General features: G+C 42.6%; 1 protein-coding gene and 1 pseudogene across 3 annotated transcripts in view; both read right to left on the reverse strand.

Annotated features, from left to right (window-relative positions):
- Nucleotides 1-72: 72 nt before the first annotated feature.
- The window catches only part of ITGBL1 (integrin subunit beta like 1), a 221566-nt gene continuing 194987 nt past the window's right edge, over nt 73-26651 (reverse strand). For 2 of the 3 annotated variants that reach the window (XM_070471439.1, XM_070471437.1), the window contains 2 exons: nt 8084-8230; nt 885-2086 (listed from right to left, as the gene is read on the reverse strand). In XM_070471439.1, the coding sequence (XP_070327540.1) occupies nt 1830-2086; nt 8084-8230 (404 nt within the window). In that variant the 3' untranslated portion in view covers nt 885-1829. Of the gene's footprint in view, nt 2087-8083; nt 8231-26651 lie in introns of all 3 variants that reach the window. The other variant, XM_070471438.1, reaches the window with a different exon arrangement.
- On the reverse strand, nt 26311-26429 carry LOC139036378 (5S ribosomal RNA; annotated as a pseudogene).

Consider the following 26651-nt stretch of genomic DNA (forward strand, 5'->3'; position numbering starts at 1 on the left):
GATACCCCTGAATAAAAATTCATTGGGGAGGGGGTGTTAATCCTCAGTAGGTAAATATATACTGACACAGAATATAAGCAAGTTATGTCACTATTTATTTAAAATGTTGAATTGTACATTTTTCATAATATCTTCCTTCATCTTAAGAGAGTTTTTTTGTGTGAGTCTAAAGGGGGATAAGACAAATGACTTAATGGCTAAAATGACCAGGTTTTTTTTTTTTTTTTCCCAAAAGCACTGATGATGTAGTTTCTGCCCCATATCCTATGTGTGTCTGGATACCTTATGTCTCCATGGAAATGATAAGTGATATGGAATCCTGGCAAAATATGATCAATGGATTTATGTAAGACTGTATTTTTTCCTTAGACACGAATACGGTCTTTCTTGTACAGGGTTATGCATTTCTAACAACCATCTAATTCAATGTTTCTCAGCTCAGGCACCCTTGACACGTGAAGTCAGGTCATTCTTTGTTGTGGGGGGCTGTCCTGTGCCCCAGAGGACGTTCACAGCATCCCTGGCACCCACCCATTGAATGTCCACCCCCAACATGCCCTCCATGCCACACAGGGTGACCATCAAAATTACCTGTAAACATTATTGTCAAGCGTTTTCTGGGTGGTAAAGTTTGCCCTTGTTGAGAACCACTGATGTAAATGAAGGTAGGAAAAGTTTTTTCTGATGCTATTTACATCAGAACTTGCTTAGCTCATTTTTAATGGGTACCCAGATTTCATTCAGGCATTCAGAAAGAGAAAAACATACAATAGTCTGTTTGACCTGTCATAGTGGTGATTATACATGGTTTCCTCTGCATTTATCCGTTCTGAGGGCCGAAAAAAAAGAAGAACCCGGTTCCCTGCCACATAATCGTTAAGGGTATTCCGTGCCGAGCCAGATTTCACAGGCGTTCCCGTTCCATCCGTCCCAGCATTCACAGTTTCCACAGCTACAGATTCCATTCCCTGCAGCAAAGCACACAGGGCTGTCATCATCATGATGGGAAGGCACCACATTAAAAGACGTCATTCCAAACCGTAGCTGTTCATCAGCAAGACCATGTCATTCATCCTCCGCAGAGTTTCTTGTGCTATTCTGTAACCATCTTATCCCATTTAGCAGCTATGGGGAATCTAATTTTTCACACAGTTAATGGCAGCTGCTTGATGCCACCCTGAGTGTAGCATCTATGAGTGACTATCCTGTATCATTCCCGGTGACTTCCAAGTCATGATTTTGTTTTCCTGTAGACAGCAAGTTATGTCTGACGTATGAATAAATGTTGAAAACTACCAAGTCCCTTGACATAGAATGAGGTAAGCTGGGGAATCAGCTAGAAGAAGAGCCTTGTTTCATAGGGATGGACTGAAAGTGAAGGCCTAGCTTGATGACACACAGAAGCTTTCATCTTTTACCTGCCACTGGAGATAAGGAGAGCAGATATATGTGTCTCTTTTCCCTGTAACTTGTTCAAGGGAATGTATTTTATTGACATAACTGATTACCAGGATTCAATAACTCGAGAAAGCACTAGCTAGTACACTGCTAAGTTTTTTCATCGCTCCCATCCCCTCAACACACACCCCATTCCTTGCAAACAACCAACACATCAACCAATGGTCTTTGGAAGCGGCACCTGGGTCCTGTTTAAAGTAATATTCCATTGCCTACATCTGGTTCAAAGTAAAATGGTTGTCAAGACCATTGTTTTCTCTTTTCCACACAGAACAGCATCTGTGTAAAGAGGGGAGAGGGGTTACTTTGTGAAGTTTCCCAATAGCCATATAATTTGGCTTTATTCTTTTGTATGCTTCTGGATTTGGGAATCAATGCCCCTCCCCTTCTGTAGTGACTTGGATGAACAGCAGGTCTTGATTGCAAGGATTGCGGTGCTGCCCTGCCGTCTGCGGCAGGGTGGTCTCCGCTGCTGACTCTGACAAAGAATGATTAGGGTCGGTCGATACGGCACCTGTGCAAATGAGCCCATCGTGTTTGTCGCAGTCCCTGTCATCACAGTCGCAGAATTCTCCCGAAATGTACCATTCTTCAGCAGAACAAAGACACTTTCCGCAGTGGCAGGAGCCTGAAATCACAAAGGGAACTACTTGCCGTCACCACTTAACTAAAGGTTTCTGCAGAAAACGGAATATTATCAATGCAATGACCGTGGACGTCTAATAGCCTAACAAAGGGAAAAGTTTACCGACTAGCCAGTCACTCAGAGGGGAGCCTGACTTACTGTAATTCATAAAGGTTATCCAGGAAAGGCTTCGTTATGGATCTCGACAGTTGCAATTAGCCTTGAGCAAATGTTCCGTGGCCCCGCCTGGTTGAAATGTCAATGAGGGCAGAATGTGGCTGATTCTTATGGGTGGCCTTCAGAAAAGGTGTTCAAAAAGAGATGTCCCTTTTTTCTTTTTTCTTTCTGAAGTCAATCGCGCCTTAAAGGTGCTTGGTTTTTTGGTTTTTTTTTTAAGGAATTGAATAGCAAGTTCTATTAGGTGGGGATGCATTCTATAATGAAAAGAATTACTAAATTACCATGCTTACAATTCTGGATTTTCGTTTTCGTGATTTTCTTTAAATAGGGACACACCTGCATATTGGGTAGCTCTTTAAAGTGCCAAGAATACACAGATAGTAACTCATGTATATTTGACTTAGAAGATCTCATTCTTAGAATTTGTTGCCGTAATCAAGAAAGGCTCTAATTCACTCAAAATGTTCATCTTTTATGGGGGTCTTGGTCAAATTACCTTTTGCATTACTTACTCATTTCTCCCCTTTTTAATTATTTAATTAATGTTATTAATTTAAAACTTCCACTTTGGTTATTAAGAACATTTTGGTTTGCCCAGAAACAATTTTATTAGTTACTTAAATATATTTAAAAGAAAAGAAAATGTATGAGTTAAATGGTGTCACAAAAGTAAGTTCTCTCAGTCTAAGTGTTTTCACCTGATGGACTATGAGACCCTCATGTGGCAAAATTTCAGCTACAACAACAGTAAAGACAGCTTTAAAATTTAAAGAAAACACTTAAGAAGGACTTACCCTTCCTTTTATTTCCTCGGATGGATTATCTTTTCCAAACGTGTTTTTCCTTTTACTAAAAGATGCTCATCACTAAATTGTTCAGGTCAAAAATCACCTTAAGAGATGGTAAAGTAGAAAAAAAGCGCTTTGGCCTATTTAACAAAATTCCAGACTTGGTAAGTTCAAAATATATTGGGAGATGAGCAGCAATCAACCATTAGTGCTTCTAGGAAACACAGTGCTTGAAAAATGAATTAAGAAACTGAGTGAGTCAAGTGGTTGAGAGAGAAGGATTTCCTGATATCACAGAATCCCAAAAGGATCCGTATAAACACATCTCACGCATTAAGCACTATGTGGTATCTCATATCATGGAAATGGCTATCTGTATTTTAGCTGCAAAAATCCCCAAGAGCCAAATTAAACTTTTCACATTCCTTGTCATGCTCCTAAAGAAGAAGGTAAGGGAGTAGTCAGAACTAGTTATGGGTTGAGAGCTGAGTTTACATTAGTTAAGTCCTTGCTTAACCATAGCATAATTTCATATAGTCTTGTCTTACTTTCCTGAGGGTCTTGTTGATGTGCATTTCCTTGAGCAAATTCTAGACAACCTTCAGTTCTGATGAGTGACTGACAGCCTGATGGTTGCTTAGGAATCAATGAGCTCCTGGCTCAAGTCTGTGAAGGATGCTGGCTTCTTGGTCTCATTCAGGTACGGTGTTACCTTATTTTAGAAATGTATTTGTCGTACTTTTAAACACTTTCTTTCAAATTTCTAGGCATGGAAGTGTTTACCATAAGCTGGTTTAGTAAATGGTTAGCGATCTGAGAGCAAACAAAGACGACTTGTGGCATTTCATTGACTTTTCACGGTAACTGCTTCAGAAAATACCATATTTCATTCTTTAATTCCATGACTATTGGAAGAATCTGGTTGTTTTCAGTTGTTTCTAAAATAGTTATCCCCTTTACTTTCCAAAATTATTTCTACAAAGCAGCAGAAGTAAATGACTTTCTATGTTCATGATATTCACAATTATGCCTAGGATATCTTTTTTGTCACAACTCATGAAAAGATCTCACATTTCATTTTTAAACTCACCCCCTAGCCCTGAAACTATTTTAATTACTGCTCTTGCTTCTGGGATGTTCAGCTTCAGGCTAAAACAAAGTATTTTCCTAAAACTGGTTAAGCTCAGCTAAAGTTAATATGGTATCTTGGATGGACCGTTTGACAAGTAAACTCCAGTTCCAAAAGTCTACTAGACACTGAACTACTTCAAGTGAAAAATGGGGATTGATTTTTGTATGTGTGATGAAAAAGCAGCTTTTCTCAGTCAGCGTTTTCCCCAGCTTGTTGTTCTTTCTATTTGTGCCTCTCAGAGGTAGGAACTTTTTCTGCTTGTAAAATTAGGACTAGCACAGCATGTAATACTGACACAGTGTGAGCGGCATCAGGACCTCTAGAGCCGTGCCTTTGTTGTAGGGTGCTCTGACTTGTTTCATCAGGAGCCAGGGCTCAAACTGCACACGCCTAGAAAGGGGAACACTTCGGTGAAGGGTTCTCAGACAGACACAGACAGACACAGGCCACAGGATTGCCAAGAGGGGACCAACTGTTCCGCTCCACTGGCGGGGCTCCACTCACACCCATGAGACCCAGTCCAGCCCAAGGGAGCAGCTGGCCACCCCCGTCTTGGCAGGATCTCTAGGGTAGTAAGTTCATGACCACATCACCTAACTCCTTTATCATCTGTCTTGGTATAAGGACTAAAGAGCGCTCTGATCTTCCTTCTGTGCTGCTTACTGGCTTCCATTCCTGAGCAATTAACCACATTTTCTCATTCGTCTTCAGAGTGTCCTTAGGACGTAAGAAGGGGAAAGAAATGAAATTCTTCTGCCTTCGAAGATGAGAAAATGGAAGTACATCAGTTAACCTAAGATTCCAATCTGATTCAGTCTACTCTTGCATCTATCTGTGATGCTTCTCCCAGAGGTGTGGGGAGGGGGACTTCCATGTAGTTTCAAAAATGATTTGTGCATCCTATAGATTCTGCCCAGACAGTCACTGAGCAAGGCAACCAGAACACAGAGCCAAAAGGGCGGCTTTTGAAACATGACTTTTCACCCTTTCTCTTTTCCAGGCGTGAAGAACAGGCTGGGCCGGGCCGGGGGTGAGGGATGGGTGGTGGGGGTACCATGGACTTAATCTGGATAACAAGTATCAACGTAAGAGTGTAAAGGGTCATTGAATAACACACAGTTAACAACTGTCACACAACGGCATCTTTAAGGATATTAGAGAGCATGACCTATATTGAGGTGGAAGTTACAAGGCCAAGAAGGTTACTGTGTGTTCTTGGATCCAGAGGAATAAATCCCCAAACATCCTATGAATTGTATCATGCATCCGTCAAAAGTAGCTAAGCTTAGGGGAGACCTAGACCTGCATTCATCTCCGGTTATTTACAAAAACCCATCGTGTGTCAGGGCGAGGCACCTCTGTTCGCTGCCCCATTGACAGAGTTGGACTTTCTTTTTCATCCATCAAGCCTGACAAAATGCTGCAACCCGACATCCCAGCAGGCAGACTTCACTACTGTTCTAACTCCTCCATCTGTTATGAAGGTCACAACAATGTATCTTGTTTTAAATTTTTCTATGGAGTGATTTATTGTCTTGGCTATCAATTTGTAAAGAAATAAAACGCTATTTCTTCATCGTCTCCTGAGGTGGTGGCTTTATTCACAACTTCTGGGGAGCCCACGTTGCAGGTTCGTTTTTCTGCTGGAAACACTCAGCTGGGTCTGGGCTGCTAAACTGCTGTGCCCTGGGGATCTCAGGACCCTCTGCTCACACCTGCCCCATCGCGGGAGAAAGAAAAAGACTGATTTCCTCTGTGAAAGCCAGGGTGAGTGGTTTTCATGTACAAATTCCAGAGTAAGGTACATGGCAATACGGCAAGTCCATGAGATGTATCCAGAAATAGATGGCCCCCGTTTAAATAACTCAGAAGGGGGTGTCTCTTCTCAGCCACCATGTTGAAGACCTTAGGTCTGTTTCGTGATCCTTTTCTTGTGGTTCCTGGGGTGCGGGTCCCTCCATGCTGACAAGGATAAGTTCTGCATCCCCACTGTTCACTGAAAGAATACAATTCCATGATCTCACGTGTAACCCCTTCTTTGCTTTACTATTCAGCGTGGATTCTTCCAAAACAGGAAGAAACAAAGTTCACAGCCAGCCACTGCCAACTAGGCATGCCAGCCTCATCACTAACACCAACCTCAAAACAAACAACCTTGAGGCTATAAGAGGTCCTGATACTGATCACACTCTTACATTCCTTCAAGTTTAAAACTCTCTACCCTTTGAAGGGTAAACAAATAGTTTAGACAAATATTGTTTCAACTATTCATTGATACCTGGATAGATTTCCACACCCAAAGCAAACAATTTGAAAAGGCATTACCTAGAGAGATTTTTCTCCTCCTGTTTCACTTTGAGGAAATGCCTTTGGGCCAATGTTTAGTCCATATATATTTTTTAATATATGTTTTCTACATTTATGATGCTAAAAAAATGAGTCTCTCTCTTCAGAATGTAATGACTTTAATCAGAATATTTATTCTACTTCTGAGGACTCCTCCCTGGCTATTAGGCAACTCTCTTTCTTCACTGTGTCTTCTTCAGAAAGGTATTTACCTGCTAATCCTGCCCCCAGGGTAGGTGTCTGAGGGTAAATGTAGCTTCGGCTTCAGCTCCACTTGGGAAGTGGGGATCATCTGTTCTGAAAGGAGCCTAGTGAGCTGGGAAGCCCCAGAGCATCTAGTTTGGTGTAGGGCAGCTCCTGAACATTCAGTGAGAACACACAGACTTCGAGAACGTTTCTAGGTGTTTTCCAGCCACTCAATGCTTAGTCGCTCAGTCGTGTCTGTCTCAGTGACTTCATGCATGGCAGCCCACCAGGCTCCTCTGTCCATGGGATTCTTCAGGCAAGAATACTGGAGTGGGTTGCCATGCCCTCCTCCAGGGGATCTTCCCAACCCAGGGATCAAACCCAGGTCTTGTGCATTGCAGGCAGATTCTTTACCATCTGAGCCACCAAGGAAGCCCTTCCTAGCCACTAGCAAAGAGGAAGATGGCCTGAGACAGAAGGCTTTTAAAGCCTCTTGGAAAATTTATACAAAAACATCAACATCAAGCTACCTAAAATTCAGGACTTCCCTGGCAGTCCAGTGCTTAGGGCTCCAAGCTTTCAAATGTGTGGGTTCAATTCCTGGTGGGGAAACTAAGATCCCACATGCCATGTGTGGCCAAAAACAATAAAAATAAAAAACAATCAATTAAAAAATTCACTTTGCAAAAAGATATCTAAAACTCAGTCTATTAATTAGTACTTTCTCAGGAAAAAAAAAAAAGTGCCCTTTGGGGGTGGGGGAGGGGCACTGGGTGGGGTTGCTTTTCTCCTTGAATTTATTTGTGGTAAATGTTTGATTGGGTTATTTGTTCCTATTCCATCAACTTGAAGGCTGTAACCACTTTGAAGTCTTCATTTTATTTTCTTTTATATTAGGTTACACATGTCTAGTTGGCACTAGTGGTAAAGAACCCATCTGCCAATGCAGGAGACACAGGAGATGTGGGTGCGATCCCTGGGTCGGGAAGATGCCCTGGAGAAGGGAATGGCAACCCACTCCAGTGTTTTTGCCCAGCCAATCCCCTGGACAGAGGAGCCTGGCGGGCTACAGTCCATAGGTTCGCAAAGAGTCGGACACGACTGAAGCCACTTCGCACGCACATGTTTCTATCGCTAATTCATTTATGACTAAAGAAAGCAGCATACAAGTAAATTTGAGGCTTTCCTTCTGATAATACTTTCCGTGATCGTGTGAGTGGGAGAAATTCAAGCCCAAAGTCTGGTCGGAGCAGAGGACAGCGTGGTTTCCATACAGCCCGGAGAAGCCGGTTGTAGGGACCGTGCTGCCGCTCAATACAAACCACACGTAAGAACAGGGAACCCGTCCAAGCTCCGGCGGATACTCACCCTTCCCCGAGCACAGTATGCCATCTGCCGATTCACACAGACTATTGCTCTGTTCCTCCGTCAGGTTACACTTCCGCGGATGCTGGCAGAGCGTCCCGAACCATCCTTTCTCACAAACACAGCGACCGCAGGAGCACGTCCCATGGCCTGCGAGGCAGTCACGGGGTGGGGCGAGAGGAGGAGACGGGTACACAGGCAGTGAGTCACACTCTTTAAAGAAGACATATGTAAACCAGGGAAATCTCCTTTCCTGTGGAGCAAACACGCTCTCCTTAACCATAGCCGATCTGGCTTGTGAGCGTTTAAAAGAACTTCACAACCGAGTTCTAGCTGAACACGATCCTCTTGAATGTCGCATCAGAGATGGACTCCAGAGAGAAAGAAAGCTTGGAACAAATTAAAATGGAAGGTGACCATCCTTTCTGGATACACAATACGTGCCCGTTTGCATCGTTACCAGGATGGAGTCCTCCTGTTTTTCCTCACTGTGAACACCCTGACACCCAGATCGATTTACAAGCCTGGTCAAGGCACCACTGCCTGCCCATTTATGGATCCCTCTCTTATTTCCAAATAAAAACCAAGGGTTTACTTCCATACAAATTGCATCCAGTATTATACGCCTCTCTCCCCTGTGCTCCTCTGTTTGCTAATAACAACAGATGTGCGTGTAAGTAATGGTGTCTCCCTATGGTTGAATGGGGTTATAAACAGCACCACGCTTAGACTCATATTTTTTTTTCCCCCTTTTGTTTCTGTCACTGCTTCCTGGTTTGGGGATGTTTATCGTTGGTGTAGATGCAACATGATATCTGTGACAGTTACACACTGGCATATACATCGGTCCAGTTGCTGGTCACCAACACCCCAGGTGATTGCATCATCTTCCATGTTCGTTTCTCTTTTTTCCAATCTATGCTCTATTCTTTTTACCTCTTTGTGCATTATCTTAAGGCCAGATCTCTCCAAAGAAACAAACAAAACAGCTGTTTGTTTGGCAAATTCTTCCTAATGATTATATACAGAGCATTTCGCTAGCACCAGGGAATGCAAAATCAAAGGTGAAAATGCAAAAAAAATAAAAAAAGAAACATCAGGTGAAAAATCATGGTGGTCCCTGCCCTACTTCCAAGGACATATCAAATCATCATCCAGACTGGTCAGGCCCTCTGATCTCTTGAGATCCTTCTGTCTTGACCATTTGCTCTGGCAGGACCTTCAAGAGTAAACGTATTCCATCTGCCTCCTTTTATGCTCAGGTCTGCCCAAGGAGGGATTGGTGGCCAATATTTAATTGCTTGCAATTCATTATTAAGCCTTATAGAACCTAACTACCCATGAATGCAGGTGATGGCACCCCATAACACATGACCATCTGGAAGTGAATCAAAAGCAACTGGGAGGAAAATTTAAAAGAGACTTGGATTAACAGGCCTATTTTCACCAGTTTCTTCTTGTCCATATGCTAATTTATTGAACTGCATCTCACCATAGCCCATTGAGTCAAGTATTATCACCATTTTATAGTCAAGAACCTAAGGCTCGGAGAGATTAAACAGTTCAGTTCAATTCAGTTCAGTCGCTCAGTCATGTCCGACTCTTTGCGACCCCATGGACTGCAGCACGCCAGGCCTCCCTGTCCATCACCAACTCCCAGAGTTTACTCAAACTCATATCCATTGAGTTGGTGATGTCATCAACCATCTCATCCTCTGTCATCCCCTTCTCCTCCCGCCTTCAATCTTTCCCAGCATCAGGGTCTTTTCAAATGAGTCAGCTCTTCACATCAGGTGGCCAAAGTACTGGAGTTTCAGCTTCAACATCAGTCCTTCCAATGAATATTCAGGACTGATCTCCTTTAGGATGGACTGGTTGGATCTCCTTGCAGTCCAAGGGACTCTCAAGAGTCTTCTCCAACACCACGGTTCAAAAGCATCAATTCTTCGGTGCTCAGCTTTCTTTATAGTCCAACTCTCACATCCATACATGATTAAATAATTTTGCATCAAATCATGAAACCATACAGGATGAGAACCTGACTCCAGTTTCCCCTAATATCTGTTTCCTCATTTTCCACATCACAATGCCTATACCTTTCATTATGGAAAATAAACCACAACTACTAGACTTCCCTGGTGGTCCAGGGGTTAAGAATCTGCCTGCCAAGGCAGGGGACACAGGTTCTATCCCTGATCCGGGAAGATTCGACGTGCACCTAAGCCTGAGCACCACAACTACTAAGCCTGTGCTCCAGAGTCCAGGCTCTGCAACAAGAGAAGCTGGTACAGCTCAACTCGAGAATGGCCCCTACTCGTCACAACTACAGAAAGTCTGAGCAGCAACAGACCCAGCACAGCCAATAAGGAAATAAAGATTTTTTAAAGAATCGAGTGTAACTCTTAAAAAACCAACAGACAATGACTATCAATTTGAGACATCTAGGAGACTTTTCTTAATCCCTGTATTTTTATTTTTATTTTTTGTGTGTGTGTGTGTGTTTTTTTTTTTTTTCTTAATCCCTGTATTTTTACACAGCTGCATAGCATAAGGTATACATTTGACATTCGTGGGTACTTTCCCTTTAAAAAGCATCTCCTAGGTTGGTTTGCATGACGTTGAACTTGTCTTATCCTTTCAACACTTCCCCTTTGTCTATTTATTCCTCTACTTTTTGCCTGACCAGATCAGTGTAGGAATCCCCTGACTGTCCAGCCTCAATAATCTTCTTTCGTCTATCACCTCTCTCTTGAAACAGTCATCAAATCATAGGATTTTAGATAACCACAATGATCCAGCCCGTAAATCTCTCCTAAGTTCCACTCCTGTGATTTCATACGTTCTGTTCTCAGTTCAGTTCAGTTCAGTCACTGTGTTCTGCTAGCATCCAAAAGCTGCCTAGAGACCTATATACATAATTTTCTTTACAAAAGTTACTTCTCTGGGTAGACCATCCTTTAAGCAGCCCAACTCTCCTTCCGGTCAACCAGTTCAAAATGTTTTGGATCACATTTCAATCTCTCTCACTCTCCTCATCTAAGAAGCTGCCAGATTCTATTGAAACAACCTCCCAAATCTTCACTCCTATCACCATCCGAGGGCTTCCTAGGTGGCGCTCGTGGTAAAGAACCCGTCTGCCAATGCAGGCGACGTAAGAGATGCAGGTTCGGTCCCTGGGTTGGGAAGATACCCTGGAGGAGGGCATGACAACCCACTCTGGTATTATTGCCTGGACAATCTTCATAGACAGAGAAGCCTGGCAGGCTATATAGCCCCTAGGGGTGCAAAGCGATGGACATGACTGAGCAACTTAGCAGGTACATGCATCACCATCAGAAACCTTTGAGAAACCTTCTATCATGTCTTTCTCCAGTGTTCTGGCTCCCAGCTTCCCATAAAACCATACTACTCATGACATAGCTTTGAGACTCCCTAATGCTAATGGAAAGAAGTTCATCCACTCTCACCTTCTCTGTCTTAGGTTCCTAAAATAGAGCCCCAGTTGCTTCTCCAATCTTACTTCCCATCCCCTCCATTCACTTTCTGATCCACTCATCCTTCCCTATGTAGCTCTGGAGTTTTCCTGACTTCATGACTTTGCCAAGACAGGAATCTATTCTATACAACCAGATCCTGCTAAATTTTCAAAACACAGGGACAAGTGACTGCCTGTGAAAGATTTTTTCTAACACCCCCAGTGAAAATCATCTTTCTCCTCTGAATTTCTACATCATGTTATTTTTCACCTCTATGGTGTAACTTTTTTCTTTCACCTTGTAATACGCAGTTATGTATCAGATAAACACATTACCTGACAGAACTCTTTGACAGTTGGAATCACTTCTGATAAATCACTGTAGTCTTCAGAGTACCAAGTACTCTGCCTTAGACATAGGAGATTCTTAAAAAACACTTGTAGAATGGGGTTATTTTTTCAACAAAAGTTTCCTATTTTTTTCCCATAAATTCCAGCTGACAACCATAAACTGAATCCAGGACATGTTTGCAGGTCATCTGGTTAATAACTGGTTGTTCAAAGTCAACAGATAGTTCTTAGATGGCTCTGTTTAATCTACGTCGTGTAGAGTGAATGAAGTTAGCAAATCTGTGTAAGAGCTACATACTCAATTCACAGTTATGTAAATGATTCTATCTTGACTTCCCCAATAAAACAAAAGTCTACTTAAAGTGAAGTCTACCTTAGAAGTTCAAAACAAGTTATCCACCTTTAATGTGTATGTATGTGAAAGTTGCTCAGCTGTGTCTGATTCTTTGTGACCCCATGGACTGACTGTAGCCCACCAGGCTCCTCCGTCCATGGGATTCTCCAGGCAAGAATACTGGAGTGGGTTGCCATTTCCTTCTCCAGGAGATCTTCCTGACCCAGGGATGGAACGCAGATCTTCTGAATTGCAGGCAGACTCTTTACCGTCTGAGCCACCAGGGAAGCACCATTGGAGGCAGATAACATGTGGTGAGAAGCAGAAGGAGAAGGAGGAGGAGGATGAGAAAGACCTTTTAGTACCAATCTCATCAAGCTATGGACTTTTCAAATGTTTATGTTTCTTACTAACTCTGGGTTAGTAAGCACTACCATCATTTGACATAAATAGAATAATTTAATCTCTAGGGCAGAGAAAGACACTCTGCTTTTGATTTAGGATATCACTGAGAATGAATGAATGGCTCCTCACCACAAGTAATTTAATATAAAATTTACATGCAAGGAAATAGGAGATCGTTTTTCATTTATTAGCTTATTTATTATACCCTTCCATATAGTAGGTTGGCATCTAGCCCAGACAATGGTCAAAATGCACTGGGATTTAAAAGTTAAAGTTGCTCAGTCATGTCTGACTCTTTGTGATCCCGTGGACTATGCAATCCATGGAATTTTCCAGGCCAGAATAGTGGAGTGGTAGACTTTCCCTTCTCCAAGGGATCTTTCCCACCCAGAGATCAAACCCAGGTCTCCCACATTGCAGGCGGATTCTTTACCATCTGAGCTACAAGGGAAGCCCAACAGTATTTAAACATTTTGCCATTTACTTGACTTCTCTTTACTCAAAATAATTTCAAGGCTTTTAATACTATCTTCTTTATAAGCTCTAATAATTTAGTCACCCATTCAAAAACTTTTTACTGTGCACCAAGCATTGTATCAGCTCCACTCTTAGGGGCTTACAGTCTACTGGGAAGAAAACAAATAACAACGTGGGAACAAATACACTTGTGCTATGGAAGAATTAAAGAGGGTGGTAGTATATCTGGCAGAGAGAGCATTATTAACTGGAGGAGTCAGCTCTCTGACACCCAAGGGCTGAGATGGAGCTAGACAGTCAATGTTCTGGAAAAACAAATGAAAATTCTCAGAATAACAAAGAGCTGGCATGTTATAGGCAGTGGGAAAAAGAAAGTCAATGTATTTGAAGAATAATGGGGAAGGAGAAAAATGGAAAAAAAAAAACAATAAAGTTGGAGAAATATTTAGGAATCAGAACATAGCAAATTATGCTCCTTGGTGAGGCACTGAGATTTTATTCTGAGAGGAAGGGGAAATCATAGACAGATGTTATGCAAGAGAGTGATGTGTTATAATGTACAGTTTGCAATACATTTTGGCAGCTAGGTGGGAGAGATTCTGGTGTGTTGGGAAGCGGTGAGGATGGGGAAAGTGAGAGGGTGTTGCAGAGCCCAGGCGAAGGGTGAGGCAGGCTTCAACAAGGCTGATGTCAATGCCGACAGGGAGAGGTGGCTGGAGATCTCCTTCGATGGGGGTGCCTATGGCACTTGCTGCTGGATTGTACGTGGCAGGTAAGGGAGAGAAAGGCCGAGTTCTCTAACAATGCAACCTCATAGACAATGGAACTGCAGGAGGGAGAGCTGAGAGCAGAACATCAGTTCCATTTTGTACCTTGTGTGTCGTCTGAGATACTCTTAAGATAACCAAGGAGAGGTCAATAGCAGCTGACACAAACCTGGCATTTGAGGACAGGCTGGCGCTAGGGCTGTCCATGCTGGCGCTTCCCAAAGGAGATGGCATTTAAAGCTTTGGAAGTCAATGAGCCCACTCAGGGAGAAGCAAATCTTGAGAAAATCTGATATTTATGGTAGGGTAGAAGGGAGAAGCCAGACAAGTAGGATTATCCAGGAAAGAAGGAGAAAAATATGATGATTATGTTGTCTTGTAAAATAACAAGGAGAATATTTCATAAAGGAGACCTACTGAGTGGAATCATACTGAAAGTCAGAGTTTAAAAAAAAAAAAAAGATGCTAAAACCCACAAGAGTAGTTTCAGTCAACTTTTGCCAGATCCGCCCCATTCTGTTGACTCAGGCCGATGTGTGGAACACCCAGGGGTGGCAGAACTGGGAGAATCATCTATTCACATTCAGGGAGAACGGGATCTCTGCTTGGGGGTAGAATTCACAGTGATGTCACCTGTGATGAGTGCGTGCACGCTCAGTTGCTCAGTCGTGTCTGACTCTTTGCAACCCCGTGGACTGCAGCCCGCCAGGTTCCTCTGTTCATGGGATTTCCCAGGCAAGAATACTGTAGTGTGCACCATTTCCTACTCCAGGGCATCTTCCGGACCCAGGGACTGAACCTGTATCTCCTGTATTGGCACGTGGGTTCTTTAACCACTGAGGCACCAGGGAAGCCCTATCTATGTAATGAGTGTGTAAAAGACCATTCTAGAACCTGTAGGGAGAACCAGCCTAAGGAAACATTTGAGGTCTCCTAAATCTGCCTCCACTTGACTTCCCAAGTCTTCACACAGGTGAGCAATTTTCCATTTGATTTTCATTTCCAATGCCATTCATCTTCTCCCGCATCTGGCAAACCCCCATCCCCCCACCCCACAACCGTGATTTTTCCTTCTATTCTCTTCCCTTCCCCCACACCAAAATATTCACCAAGAGTGCTCTGGATGTGTGTTGTCCAATGTAGTGATCACTAATCAGAGTGACTATCTAATAAAGTTCAGTGAAATTTACAATTAAGTTTCTCAATCACATTGAGAAACTAGTCACATTTCAAGTGTTTAACAGCCATGCATGGCCAGTGGCTACTGTGTTGAAAAAGGCAGATATGGAACATTCCCATTATCTTTGAAAATACTCTTGAGTGGTGATGTTCTAGACAATGACATTTCCAATGAATCCATTGGCTCTGAGACACACTTCCATAATACACTGCAATGATAGTGCTCAATTAAGGAACTGACCCACATGAATGGATCTAATTGCATCAGCTACTATTAATACATACTGTCTGCCCAATACTCTTTTCCCCTTGTTAATAATAGGAGGACTCTCATTTTTTTAATGGAGATGATGATATGTTCATCTGCAAAATATTTGATTACTCACGCTCCTTTTGACCTAGAGTTGCCTTTAGGATTTAGCTCTATTAAATGAGATAAAAAAAAGAAAATCTCTTCAGTAAAGTTTCCAGGAAAGCTATTGTCATCCAAAGAAAATGAGACAGACTCAGCGAGCGTGTATCCTTTGCCCTTTGTCCTATTCCTTTCCCTTTCTTCTTTCCTAGAAGATGGGCACGACAGGAGGTTTTCATTGAGCATGAAAGGGCAGAGTGGGAAGGAAGAGAGAAGGTTCGTGGGACGTTGATGGCTCTCAGGCAGTCACCCTGCCATCCATCCAACCCTGAAGTGACAACCTGCAGGCTTATTTGTGTCATTACTTATAGCTGAACACAGTCCTAACTGGCTATATAGTCAGGCCAGTCAAGATGGCTATTCTCTTGCTCTCTGCATATCTCCTGTTCAACCAGTCCCTGCTTCACTCATATAACTGTCCAATCCTCTTAATTATACACTTAATTAGTAATGGTTTATGTGCTTGCCTCTTGCCTCAGCCACTGCTCTCTCTGGTAACAAGGAGCCAACATGATCTCAATTCCCCCTGTAAATACTAAGCTCCTCCCCGCCAGAGTAGCCAAGATTGCTGGCATGTCCTGCCACCTGCCATATGATGGGTGGGGTGTTGCTCTAGGAACTTTTGTTGTGAACTTGCAAGATTCTCTTGTCCAGGGGCTACCCTGAGGGTCCAAGGACTACCCTGATGGTCCAGGGGTTAAGAATCCACCTTGCAATGCAGGAGACTCAGGTTTGATCCTGGTCAAGGAACTAAGATTCCACATGCTGCAGGGCAACTGAGCCTGCTCATCACAACTACTGAGCGCATGACACATCAGAAGATCCCATCGGCTGCAACTAAGACCCAACACAGTCAAAGATGGACAAACAGATATATAGAAAACGATACCCTGTCCAATATTCCACTGATGTCTCTGCCGCTGTCTCCAGGCTGGGCAACTACAAGGCCTGCAGGCTGACAGGGTGCCTCCCAACACTGGCGCATGTACAAGCTCAGGAAAGAGGTTTGCAGTTTTAAGATGTAATTCGGAGACAAGGAGACAATCACGATGCCACTCAGATCGTCCAGCTAAGAAAGTCGTGGCCTGGGTCAGTGGTCTGGACCTTCCTCAACATAAGAAGTCCAGCAGTACCTGGGGACAGAGGTGTCACTGCAGTCATACTCTCAGGCTGCCTAATCATCTTCAGATTGCAGCTATGAACCAAAGAATTCCTAGAAGAAACGTGAACTGATTGTGTAATCAAGAGGTAGCTCTTCATCTTCCTTTCTTTTTTCTTAAATTGGACTCATGGGCTCATTCCAGGAGCAGAGAGGAAAAAGGAAAGCAGGAAGCAATCCACTTCTTCTTATCCTGGAGATATGGAGTACCACAGGGAGGTCTCTGGTTAAGCTTGAAAGTGAATAGGAATGCAAGGGATTTCTGTGTGTTAATTTTATATCCTGCAATTTTACTATATTCATTGATTCAGTAATTCAAAATTCAGTAATTTTCTGGTAGAGTCTTTAGGGTTTTCTATCTAGAGGATCATGTCATCTGCAAACAGTGAGAGTTTCATTTCTTCTTTTCCTATCTGGATTCCTTTTACTTCTTTTTCTGCTCTGATTGCTGTGGCCAAAACTTCCAAAACTATGTTGAATAGTAGTCGTGAGAGTGGGCACCCTTGTCTTGTTCCTGATTTTAGGGGAAATGCTTTCAATTTTTCACCATTGAGGATAATGTTTGCTGTGGGTTTGTCATATATAGCTTTTATTATGTTGAGGTATGTTCCTTCTATTCCTGCTTTCTGGAGAGTTTTTATCATAAATGGATGTTGAATTTTGTCAAAGGCTTTTTCTGCATCTATTGAGATAATCATATGGTTTTTATCTTTCAATTTGTTAATGTGGTATATTACATTGATTGATTTGCAGATATTAAAGAATCCTTGCATTCCTGGGATAAAGCCCACTTGGTCATGATGTATGATCTTTTTAATATGTTGTTGGATTCTGTTTGCTAGAATTTTGTTAAGGATTTTTGCATCTATGTTCATCAGTGATATTGGCCTGTACTTTTCTTTTTTTGTGGCATCTTTGTCTGGTTTTGGAATTAGGGTGATGGTGGCCTCATAGAATGAGTTTGGAAGTTTACCTTCTTCTGCAATTTTCTGGAAGAGTTTGAGTAAGATAGGTGTTAGCTCTTCTCTAAATTTTTGGTAGAATTCAGCTGTGAAGCCATCTGGTCCTGGGCTTTTGTTTGCTGGAAGATTTCTGATTACAGTTTCAATTTCCTTGCTTGTGATGGGTCTGTTAAGATCTTCTATTTCTTCCTGGTTCAGTTTTGGAAAGTTATACTTTTCTAAGAATTTGTCCATTTCTTCCAGGTTGTCCATTTTATTGGCATAGAGCTGCTGGTAGTAGTCTCTTATGATCCTTTGTATTTCAGTGTTGTCTGTTGTGATCTCTCCATTTTCATTTCTGATTTTGTTGATTTGGTTCTTCTCGCTTTGTTTCTTAATGAGTCTTGCTAACGGTTTGTCAATTTTGTTTATCTTTTCAAAAAACCAGCTTTAGCTTTGTTGCTTTTGCTATGGTCTCTTTTGTTTCTTTTGCATTTATTTCTGCCCTAATTTTTAAGGTTTCTTTCCTTCTACTAACCCTGGGGTTCTTCATTTCTTCCTTCTCTAGTTGCTTTAGATGTAGAGCTAGGTTATTTATTTGACTTTTTTCTTGTTTCTTGAGGTAAGCCTGTAATGCTATGAACCTTCCCCTTAGCACTGCTTTTACAGTGTCCCATAGGTTTGGGGTTTTTGTGTTTTCATTTTCATTCATTTCTATGCATATTTTGATTTTTTTTTTATTTCTTCTATGATTTGTTGGCTGTTCAGAAGCGTATTATTTAGCCTCCATATGTTTGAATTTTTAATAGTTTTTTTCCTGCAATTGAGATCTAGTTTTACTGCATTGTGGTCAGAAAAGATGACTGGAATGATTTCAATTTTTTTGAATTTACCAAGGCTAGATTTATGGCTCAGGGTGTGATCTATTCTGGAGAAGGTTCTGTGTGCACTTGAGAAAAAGGTGAAATTGATTGTTTTGGGGTGAAATGTCCTATAGATATCAATTAGGTCTAGCTGGTCCATTGTGTCATTTAAGGTTTGTGTTTCCTTGTTAATTTTCTGTTTAGTTGATCTATCCATAGGTGTGAGTGGGGTATTAAAGTCTCCCACTATTACTGTGTTATTGTTAATTTCCCCTTTCATACTCGTTAGCATTTGCCTTACATATTGTGGTGCTCCTACGCTGGGTGCATATATATTTATAATTGTTATATCTTCTTCTTGGATTGATCCTTTGACCATTATGTAGTGTCCTTGTCTCTTTTCACAGCCTTTGTTTTAAAGTCTATTTTATCTGATATGAGTATCGCGACTCCTGCTTTCTTTTGGTCTCCGTTTGCGTGATATATTTTTTTCCAGTCCTTTACTTTCAGTCTGTATGTGTCCCTTGTTTTGAGGTGGGTTTCTTGTAGACAGCATATATAGGGGTCTTGTTTTTGCATCCATTCAGGCAGTCTTTGTCTTTTGGTTGGGGCATTCAACCCATTTACATTTAAGGTAATTATCGATAGGTATGGTCCCATTGCTATTTACTTTGTTGTTTTGGGTTCGCGTTTATACAACCTGTGTTTCCTGTCTAGAGAAAATCCTTTAGCATTTGTTGAAGAGCTGGTTTGGTGGTGCTGAATTCTCTCAGCTTTTGCTTGTCTGTAAAGCTTTTGAATTCTCCTTCATATCTCAATGAGATCCTTGCTGGGTACAGTAATCTGGGTTGTAGGTTATTCTCTTTCATTACTTTAAGTATGTCCTGCCATTCCCTTCTGGCCTGAAGAGTTTCTATTGATAGATCAGCTGTTATCCTTATGGGAATCCCTTTGTGTGTTATTTGTTGTTTCTCCCCTGCTGCTTTTAATATTTGTTCTTTGTGTTTGATCTTTGTTAATTTGATTAATATGTGTCTTGGTGTGTTTTGCCTTGAGTTTATCCTGTTTGGGCCTCTCTGGGTTTCTTGGACCTGTGTAACTATTTCCTTCCCCATTTTAGGGAAGTTTTCAGCTATTATCTCCTCAAGTAAAGTGTGAGTCACTCAGTCGTGTCTGACTCTTTGCAACCCCATGGACAGTAGCCTGCTAGCCTCCTCTGTCAGTGGAATTCTTCAGGCAAGAATACTGGAGTGGGTAGCCATTCCCTTCTCTAAGGGATCTTGCTGACCCAGGGATCAAACTCGGGGCTCCTGCATTACAGGCAGATTCTTTACTGTCTGAGTCACCAGGAACAATTAAACATACAAGAGCCAACACAGAGATGCATTTTCCTTATGAAATCTTAAAGTCAAGTGTCACTTAAAAACAAATACATCCCAGGGACTATCACTCCAGCCAAAGTTTTTTTTTCTCAGTAGTGAGATCTGATTAAAAAAAAAAAAATCCATGCATGTGTTGATCACATAATATTTTTGTCATTAATAGAGAACTGAGAAGGTCCACATGCAGTCTACGATCACTGAACACTGCTTGTTGTTGTTCGGTCACTAAGTCATGTGCAAGTCTTTTGAGACTCCTTGGACTATATAGCTTGTCAGGCTCCTCTGTCCATGGGATTTCCCAGGCAAGAACACTGGAGTGGGTTGCCATTTCCTTCTCCAGGGGATCTTCCTGACTCAGGGATCGAATTTGGCAGGTGGATTCTTTACCACTGAACCATCACTTTGCTCACCAGTTTAAGTTGATTAAGTGAGGCATAGTCTTACTTCCTTCTGACTCTCTCTGTGCCAGTCACTCACATGACTCTAATTTTCAGGTTGTAATTTTGGTGTAATCAAAACTGAACTGGTTAAAATGATGTAATTGCTTACATTCACCTTCAGGTATGCTTGCTAACTGATCCCAGCCTACCAGAATTGGTTTAATCACTTTCAGCTTTATTGTTGGTACTTGTTGGTGCTTAGTCATTCAGTTGTGTCTGACTCTTTGTGACTCATTTGCCCACAGCCTGCAAGGCTCCTCTGTCCATGGGATTTCCCAGGGAAGAACACTGGAGTGGGTTGCCATTTTCTTCTCCAGGGGATCTTCCCGACCCAGGGATCGAACCCACATTTCCTGTGTCTCCTGCATTGCAGGCAGATTCTTGCCCTGCTGAGCCATTGGAGAAGTCCTATTTTTGTTGGAAAGGTGGATAGACATCAATGCCTGTTAGTTCTCATGTGCCTGCTGATTAAGTAGGTTTACATTATTTGGGGTTTTACTTGCTTGCAGAAATGCTCAGGGAGTCCCAGCTTTGGAGTCAGGGACCTGCATTTTGATCTCTGGCCTCACATCAGATATATGGGCCTCTCGTCCAGCCCTCCAGGTGCAAGGTCAGAGATACTACGACTCAGGGTCTGGCAGTGAACTGAGAAAATTTCCCAGATTAGCGATGCCAATTTTGTTTTTTGAAGCCACACCAGAGGGATGATGCCAGTGAGCCTCACGCATGCCTCATAGTGGGACTTGTTCTCCACTGGCCGCCACGTGATGTTGTTGTTGTTGTTCTGTCACAAAGTCACATGTGACTCTTGGCAACCTCATGGACTGCAGCATGCCACGCCCCCCCGTCCTTCAGTATCTCTTGGAATTTGTTCAAATCCGTGTCCATTGAATGGGTGATGCTATCTAACCATCTCATCCTCTGCCGCTCCCTTCTTTTGCCTTCAATCTTTCCCAGCAACAGAGTCTTTTCCAATGAGTCGGCTCTTTACATCAGGTGGCCCAAGTATTGGAACTTCAGCTTTAGCATCAGTCCATTCAGTGAATATTCAGGGTTGATTTCCTTTAGGACTGGCCACATGATGTGGAAACTAAATTCTTTGAACAAAGTAACTGCTACTCCTTCCTCAAGGCACAGAACTGCTGGTTTATATGATACCAACATCCTAAACATTCTGTAGTTGGTGCTTCAAGAAATTCAAAATAGATGTATTTGGGACATCCTTGGTGGTCTAGTGGCTAAGACTCTATACTCCCAGTGCCCTCTGTGAAGAAAGCATTCTTTTTTCAATAGACGGAGACAACAGTACAGAAAAACATAGTCTCCTCCATTCATCTGATGCTCAAACCAGAAACTTGGGAGTCACCCCACAAGCTCCCCTGCCCCTCACTCGTGTCCTTCAATCATGAATAGCCATAAATGGGAATTTTACTCCCGGGGTGGGGTGGGGGTCACCCTTCTCAGGTTCAACTAAACATTTAGATTGGCAGTTGACACCGGTCTCCTTGGAGGGATGTGGGATGGGACAGGAACCACGTCCTGTCAGCTTTCCTCTCCATGGGCGCCCTTACAGCAGTTCATGAGGATAACAGCTTTATATATACCGCAGTCTGGGGATAACCTTTTCTTCAGGTAATGCAGTTCAGATGCCTGGAGATGAACTCCGCATTGCACAGATGTTGAGGCTCCTCTGGCTTAGAAGTCTTATGCCCCATAGGAGCCCAAAATCTCTTCTGATGATTCCTTAAGCATAGCTTCCAGAAGATCCTCAAGGGACATGCCTATTGGCTGAGACACGACACTCACAGAAAAGCGTGGCGTTCCCATAAGACATTCACAATTCATTCTTAATCCCTCCCAATCTGGTTGAAATTTATCAGTCATAGGTCACATTACCAAGAGCAATGTTGCCTGGTTGGCATCTACCATATTCATCTGTTTCTGGGGAGTTGGAGGAGGGGTTTAACAGAGGGCCATGTCCCTTGCAGCAAGTCAAAGGATTTTGGGAGCCTGTTGTCATGTTGTTTCTAATATGTTGTCCAATACATCACAGTTTTTCCATCTTTACTGTCCTTCATCTAGCTAACCCGCCTGCATCTCTCACCAGGACTCATCTCCTGAATCCACATTTACCCACCAACCCTACAAACACACACTCCTCCCAGCAATCCATAATAATAATCCTCTTATTATGAAAAGCAATAGTGCACCAGAAATTTTATACACTGTAAGTCTAACTCCCCAGTGTTTATGTTTGTAAAGGTTCAGCAACCGAGAGGAAAAGTCCAGATCAACAAATTAAGTTATACTCATACTGATTGGCAGCAAGGGGTACTTTTTAAACAGAGTGATCATGCTATTGTCTTGTTTAAACCCTTCTAAGGTTTCCGATCAGCCTTTCAGTGAGAGTGAAAGTTGCTCAGTCATGTCTGACTCTTTATGACCCCATGGACTATACAGGCCATGGAATCCTCCAGGCCAGAATACTGGAGTGGGTAGCCTTTCCCTTCTCCAGGGGAGTCTTCCCAACCCAGGGATCAAACCCAGGTCTCCTGCATTGCAGGGGGATTCTTTACCAGGTGAGCCACAATAAAGGCTTTCAAATCAAGAACATGTTTACAAAATCTATCATCTTCTTCTCCTCTTTGATATCTTACCATCTATCACACAGGGCTTTTCTCTGGTTCTCAAAAATCCCTTGACCATGTCATCCTCTCTTTCTGCCATATGCCTGAGCACGCTTTGTTCTGTGACACCTGGGTCAACCCACCTCCCCTCACCTGGCTAAATACTATGCATCTGATTACCAAATGTGGTGGTCACGATGTTTAGCTGATTAATACATATCAAGCACATATTAGTTCCCCTCTCTGGTGGTTCAGACTGTAGAGAATCTGCCTGAAATGCAGGAGACCCGAGTTAAATCTCTAGGTTGGGAAGATCCTTGGGAAGGGAATGGCTACCCACTCCAGTATTCTTGCCTAGAGAATTCCATGAACAGAGGAGGCTGACAGGCTACAGTCCATGGGGTCACAAAGAGTCAGACATGACTGAGCAAGTAACACGCACACATAAGCACATATTAGGCATCGTATAGTTTTGACCAGACATGAAGGCATTTGCGAAGGCTTCTGTAGCCTCTAGTCTATGTCCGATCCCCTATGATGTATGCTTTCATTGATTTAGTGCTTCTCCTTTCAGACCATCCACCTCACTGTCCTTTCTTCGTCAATGTTGCCCTTCAAGTATGACCATCAACTCTAATAGATTCATCATGAAATCTCCAGTGCTGGCTAACAGTGGGGGCTCAATAATATTTCCTGAATTAAAGAAGAAATAAATGATTATGTCAGTTTCGACCATGCAGAATATGGAGGGATTTCCATATTGGAAATAAGTAATTTGAATTTGAAGAGTATGAAGCCAGGAGGGAATGATGCTAAGAAATCATCTTGGGAGACACCGACCTTAAGAGAAAACAGGAAGAAGCTGAGTGTATGCAAGGGCAGCAAACAGTCAACAGAAAAGACAACCAAAGGCAATTTATAGGGAAATGCTAAGATTTATTGGCAGGCTCTGAGAGCTTCCCCCAGTGGCTCAGTGGTAAAGAATCTGCCTGCCATGCAGAAGATGTGGGTTTGATCCCTGGGTCGGGAAGATCCCCTGGAGAAGGGAATGGCAACTCACTCCAGTATTCTTGCCTGGGAAATCCCACGGACAGACGAGCCTGGCAGGCTACAGTCCATGGGGTCGCAAAAGAATTGGACATTACTTAGCAACTGAACAAAAACAACTGCTTCCTTCTGCCTCTGAGAGATAAGCAAGAAAAAAAGATAAAGTGATTATGAGAGAGGAGAGAGAAGAAATGGGGTAAGGTGCTTCTGAGGCCCAGGGAGAAGACCATGTCAAGAAGACCTGAAAGCAGAGTAACCAGAACCCTATGCTAAAAAGTGGTCATGCAGAATGAGAACTGAATGGCACCTCAGATTTGGGCAACTGGGAACCATGAATAACCTGGAGAGTCAGTTAGGCAGAATGGTGGGAGACAGAGCAAGTTTCCATGGCTTAAAGATTAAGCCAAGATGGGACTTCCCTGGTGGTCCAGGGGTTAAGAATCCACCTTGCTATGCAGGGAACAGGGGTTCAATCCCTGGTCAGGGAACTAAGATCCACATGCCGTGGAAGAACCAAGCCTGCATGCTACAACTACTGAAGCCTGAGCAGTTTGGAGGCCACAACGAGAGGGCCTGTGCGCCTCCAGGAAAGATCCCACATGTCACATCCAAGTCCTGATGCAGCCAAGTAAATAAATATACATTTTTAAAAGCAAACTAAGTGTTCGGCTTAAAAGTCTGTTTCAAACAAAAATGTTTTGGAAAAAAAAAAGACTGAACCAAGAGGAATGCAAGCAGACAGGTCAGAGGTAAAGGTGTCTAGGAGAAATTACAGGCATGCTTGTGTTTGAGAGGCAGTGATGGTCATTACATGGAACAAGTATGACTTAATTATGTGCTATACACATGATGGGATAATATGAAATAAGATACTATTTTCTTATGATAATGTGTATTTTCAGGAATACAGAAACTGGTGATGCATGTGGTGGTTCGAACCTTAAGGGTCAGTTTCATCTTTTTTGTGTTACTTCACGCTTGCAAACCCATGAGATGCTTCCCTTTAGGTACCCTGCTGAGTAACAGCCACTAAAAACACTCCTGAGATGCATGTCGCCACTTTAATTTGGTAGCTCAGTGTCAAGTGTGAGGATAAAGACGGCTTTATGCAAAAAAAAAAAAAGCCAACAGTCATCATTCTGAATAAACTGTTATAAAATGAAATTAATAAGCAAACATGAGTTCTGGTCTATGTCCTAGAGTTTACCGTAATCCACAGCATAAACTGCAACTGGACCGGTTCTGTCTTTCATCTTTATATATGTATATAACACTAATGATGGGCTTCCCAGGTGGCGCGCATGGTAAAGAATCAGCCTGCCAACACAGGAGACATAAGAGATGTGGGTTCATCCCTGGGCCGGGGAGATCCCCACAGAAGGGCATGGCAGCCCACTCTGGTGTTCTTGCCTTGAGAATCTCATGGACAGAGGAGCCTGGTGGGCTTCAGTCCATAGGATCGCAAAGCGTTGGACAGGACTGAGGTGACTTAGCACGCATGCAACACTAACAACAGTAGCATCTATATCTACATATGACACATGTGCTGCATACAACCCTGAGCACTTTACATGCATCAACTCATTCAATCCCACAATAACCCTATAAGAGACATATAACCATCTTCTATAGGTGAGAGAAGTGGGATATGTGAATTGCCTCAGGTTACACTGGGAATAAGTGGCTGAGCCAAAGGTTGGAACCAAGACAGCCTCAGGTCTGCAGTCTTAACTGACATTATAATTGGTCATTTATATTCCTAAATAGCAAATTACGTTTACATAATTTTTTCTCTACTATTGATTTGTTTTTTTAATATAAATTTATTTCTTTTAATTGGAGGTTAATTACTTTACAATATTGTATTGGTTTGTGAAGGGAACTTGTCGTCTCCTTATCAACGGGTCTAGAATGCCATATATTTTAATACTGGGATTACTGTATGTTCAAACTTATTAATTAACAGCAAGTCTCTTGTAATTTCTTTCCAGAGACCAGCAGAGAAAAAAATTAAATTCAAGGGACTTCCCTGGTATTCCAGTGGTTTAGACTCCACACTTCCAATGCAGGGGGACGTGGGTTTGATCCCTGGTCAGGGAACTAAGATCCCACATGCTGCAAGGTGCAGCCAAATAAATTAATTAAATTCAAGATTATAATAGTTAGTGTTACTCATTCAGTCGTGTCTGACTTTTTGCAGTCCCATGGACCATAGGCTGCCAGGCTTCTTTGTCCATGGGATTCTCCAGGCAAGAATACTGGGGCAGGTTGCCATCTTCTTCTCCAGGGGATCTTCCCGACCCAGGGATTAAACCCAGGTCTCCTGCATTCCAGGCAGATTCTTCACCATCTGAGCCACCAGGGAAACAAAAGCCTACAGCACCCGATATTCCCAGGCAGTCTCCCATCCAAGTCCTAATCAGGCCTGACCCTGCTTAGCTTCTGTGATCAGATGAGACTGGGTGCGTTCAGGGCGGTATGGCCATCGCTGAGCTACCAGGGAACCCCTATAACAGCCAAGGCTCAAAGGATTCCTTCCACAACTGTCTTAAAGAAATCACAATTTGAGGCCAAGTGCAAAACTCATGTGGGAGGTGATGTTTCCAGTGAGAATATGAATTTCACTTGATCCTCATTATTTGAAGATTCCACATTTGAGAACTTGCCTACTCCCTGAAGTTTATTTGTATTCCTGAAATCAACACTCAAGAA

Source organism: Odocoileus virginianus, chromosome 8 (assembly GCF_023699985.2).
Source record: "Odocoileus virginianus isolate 20LAN1187 ecotype Illinois chromosome 8, Ovbor_1.2, whole genome shotgun sequence".
Taxonomy (NCBI): Eukaryota; Metazoa; Chordata; class Mammalia; order Artiodactyla; family Cervidae; genus Odocoileus; species Odocoileus virginianus.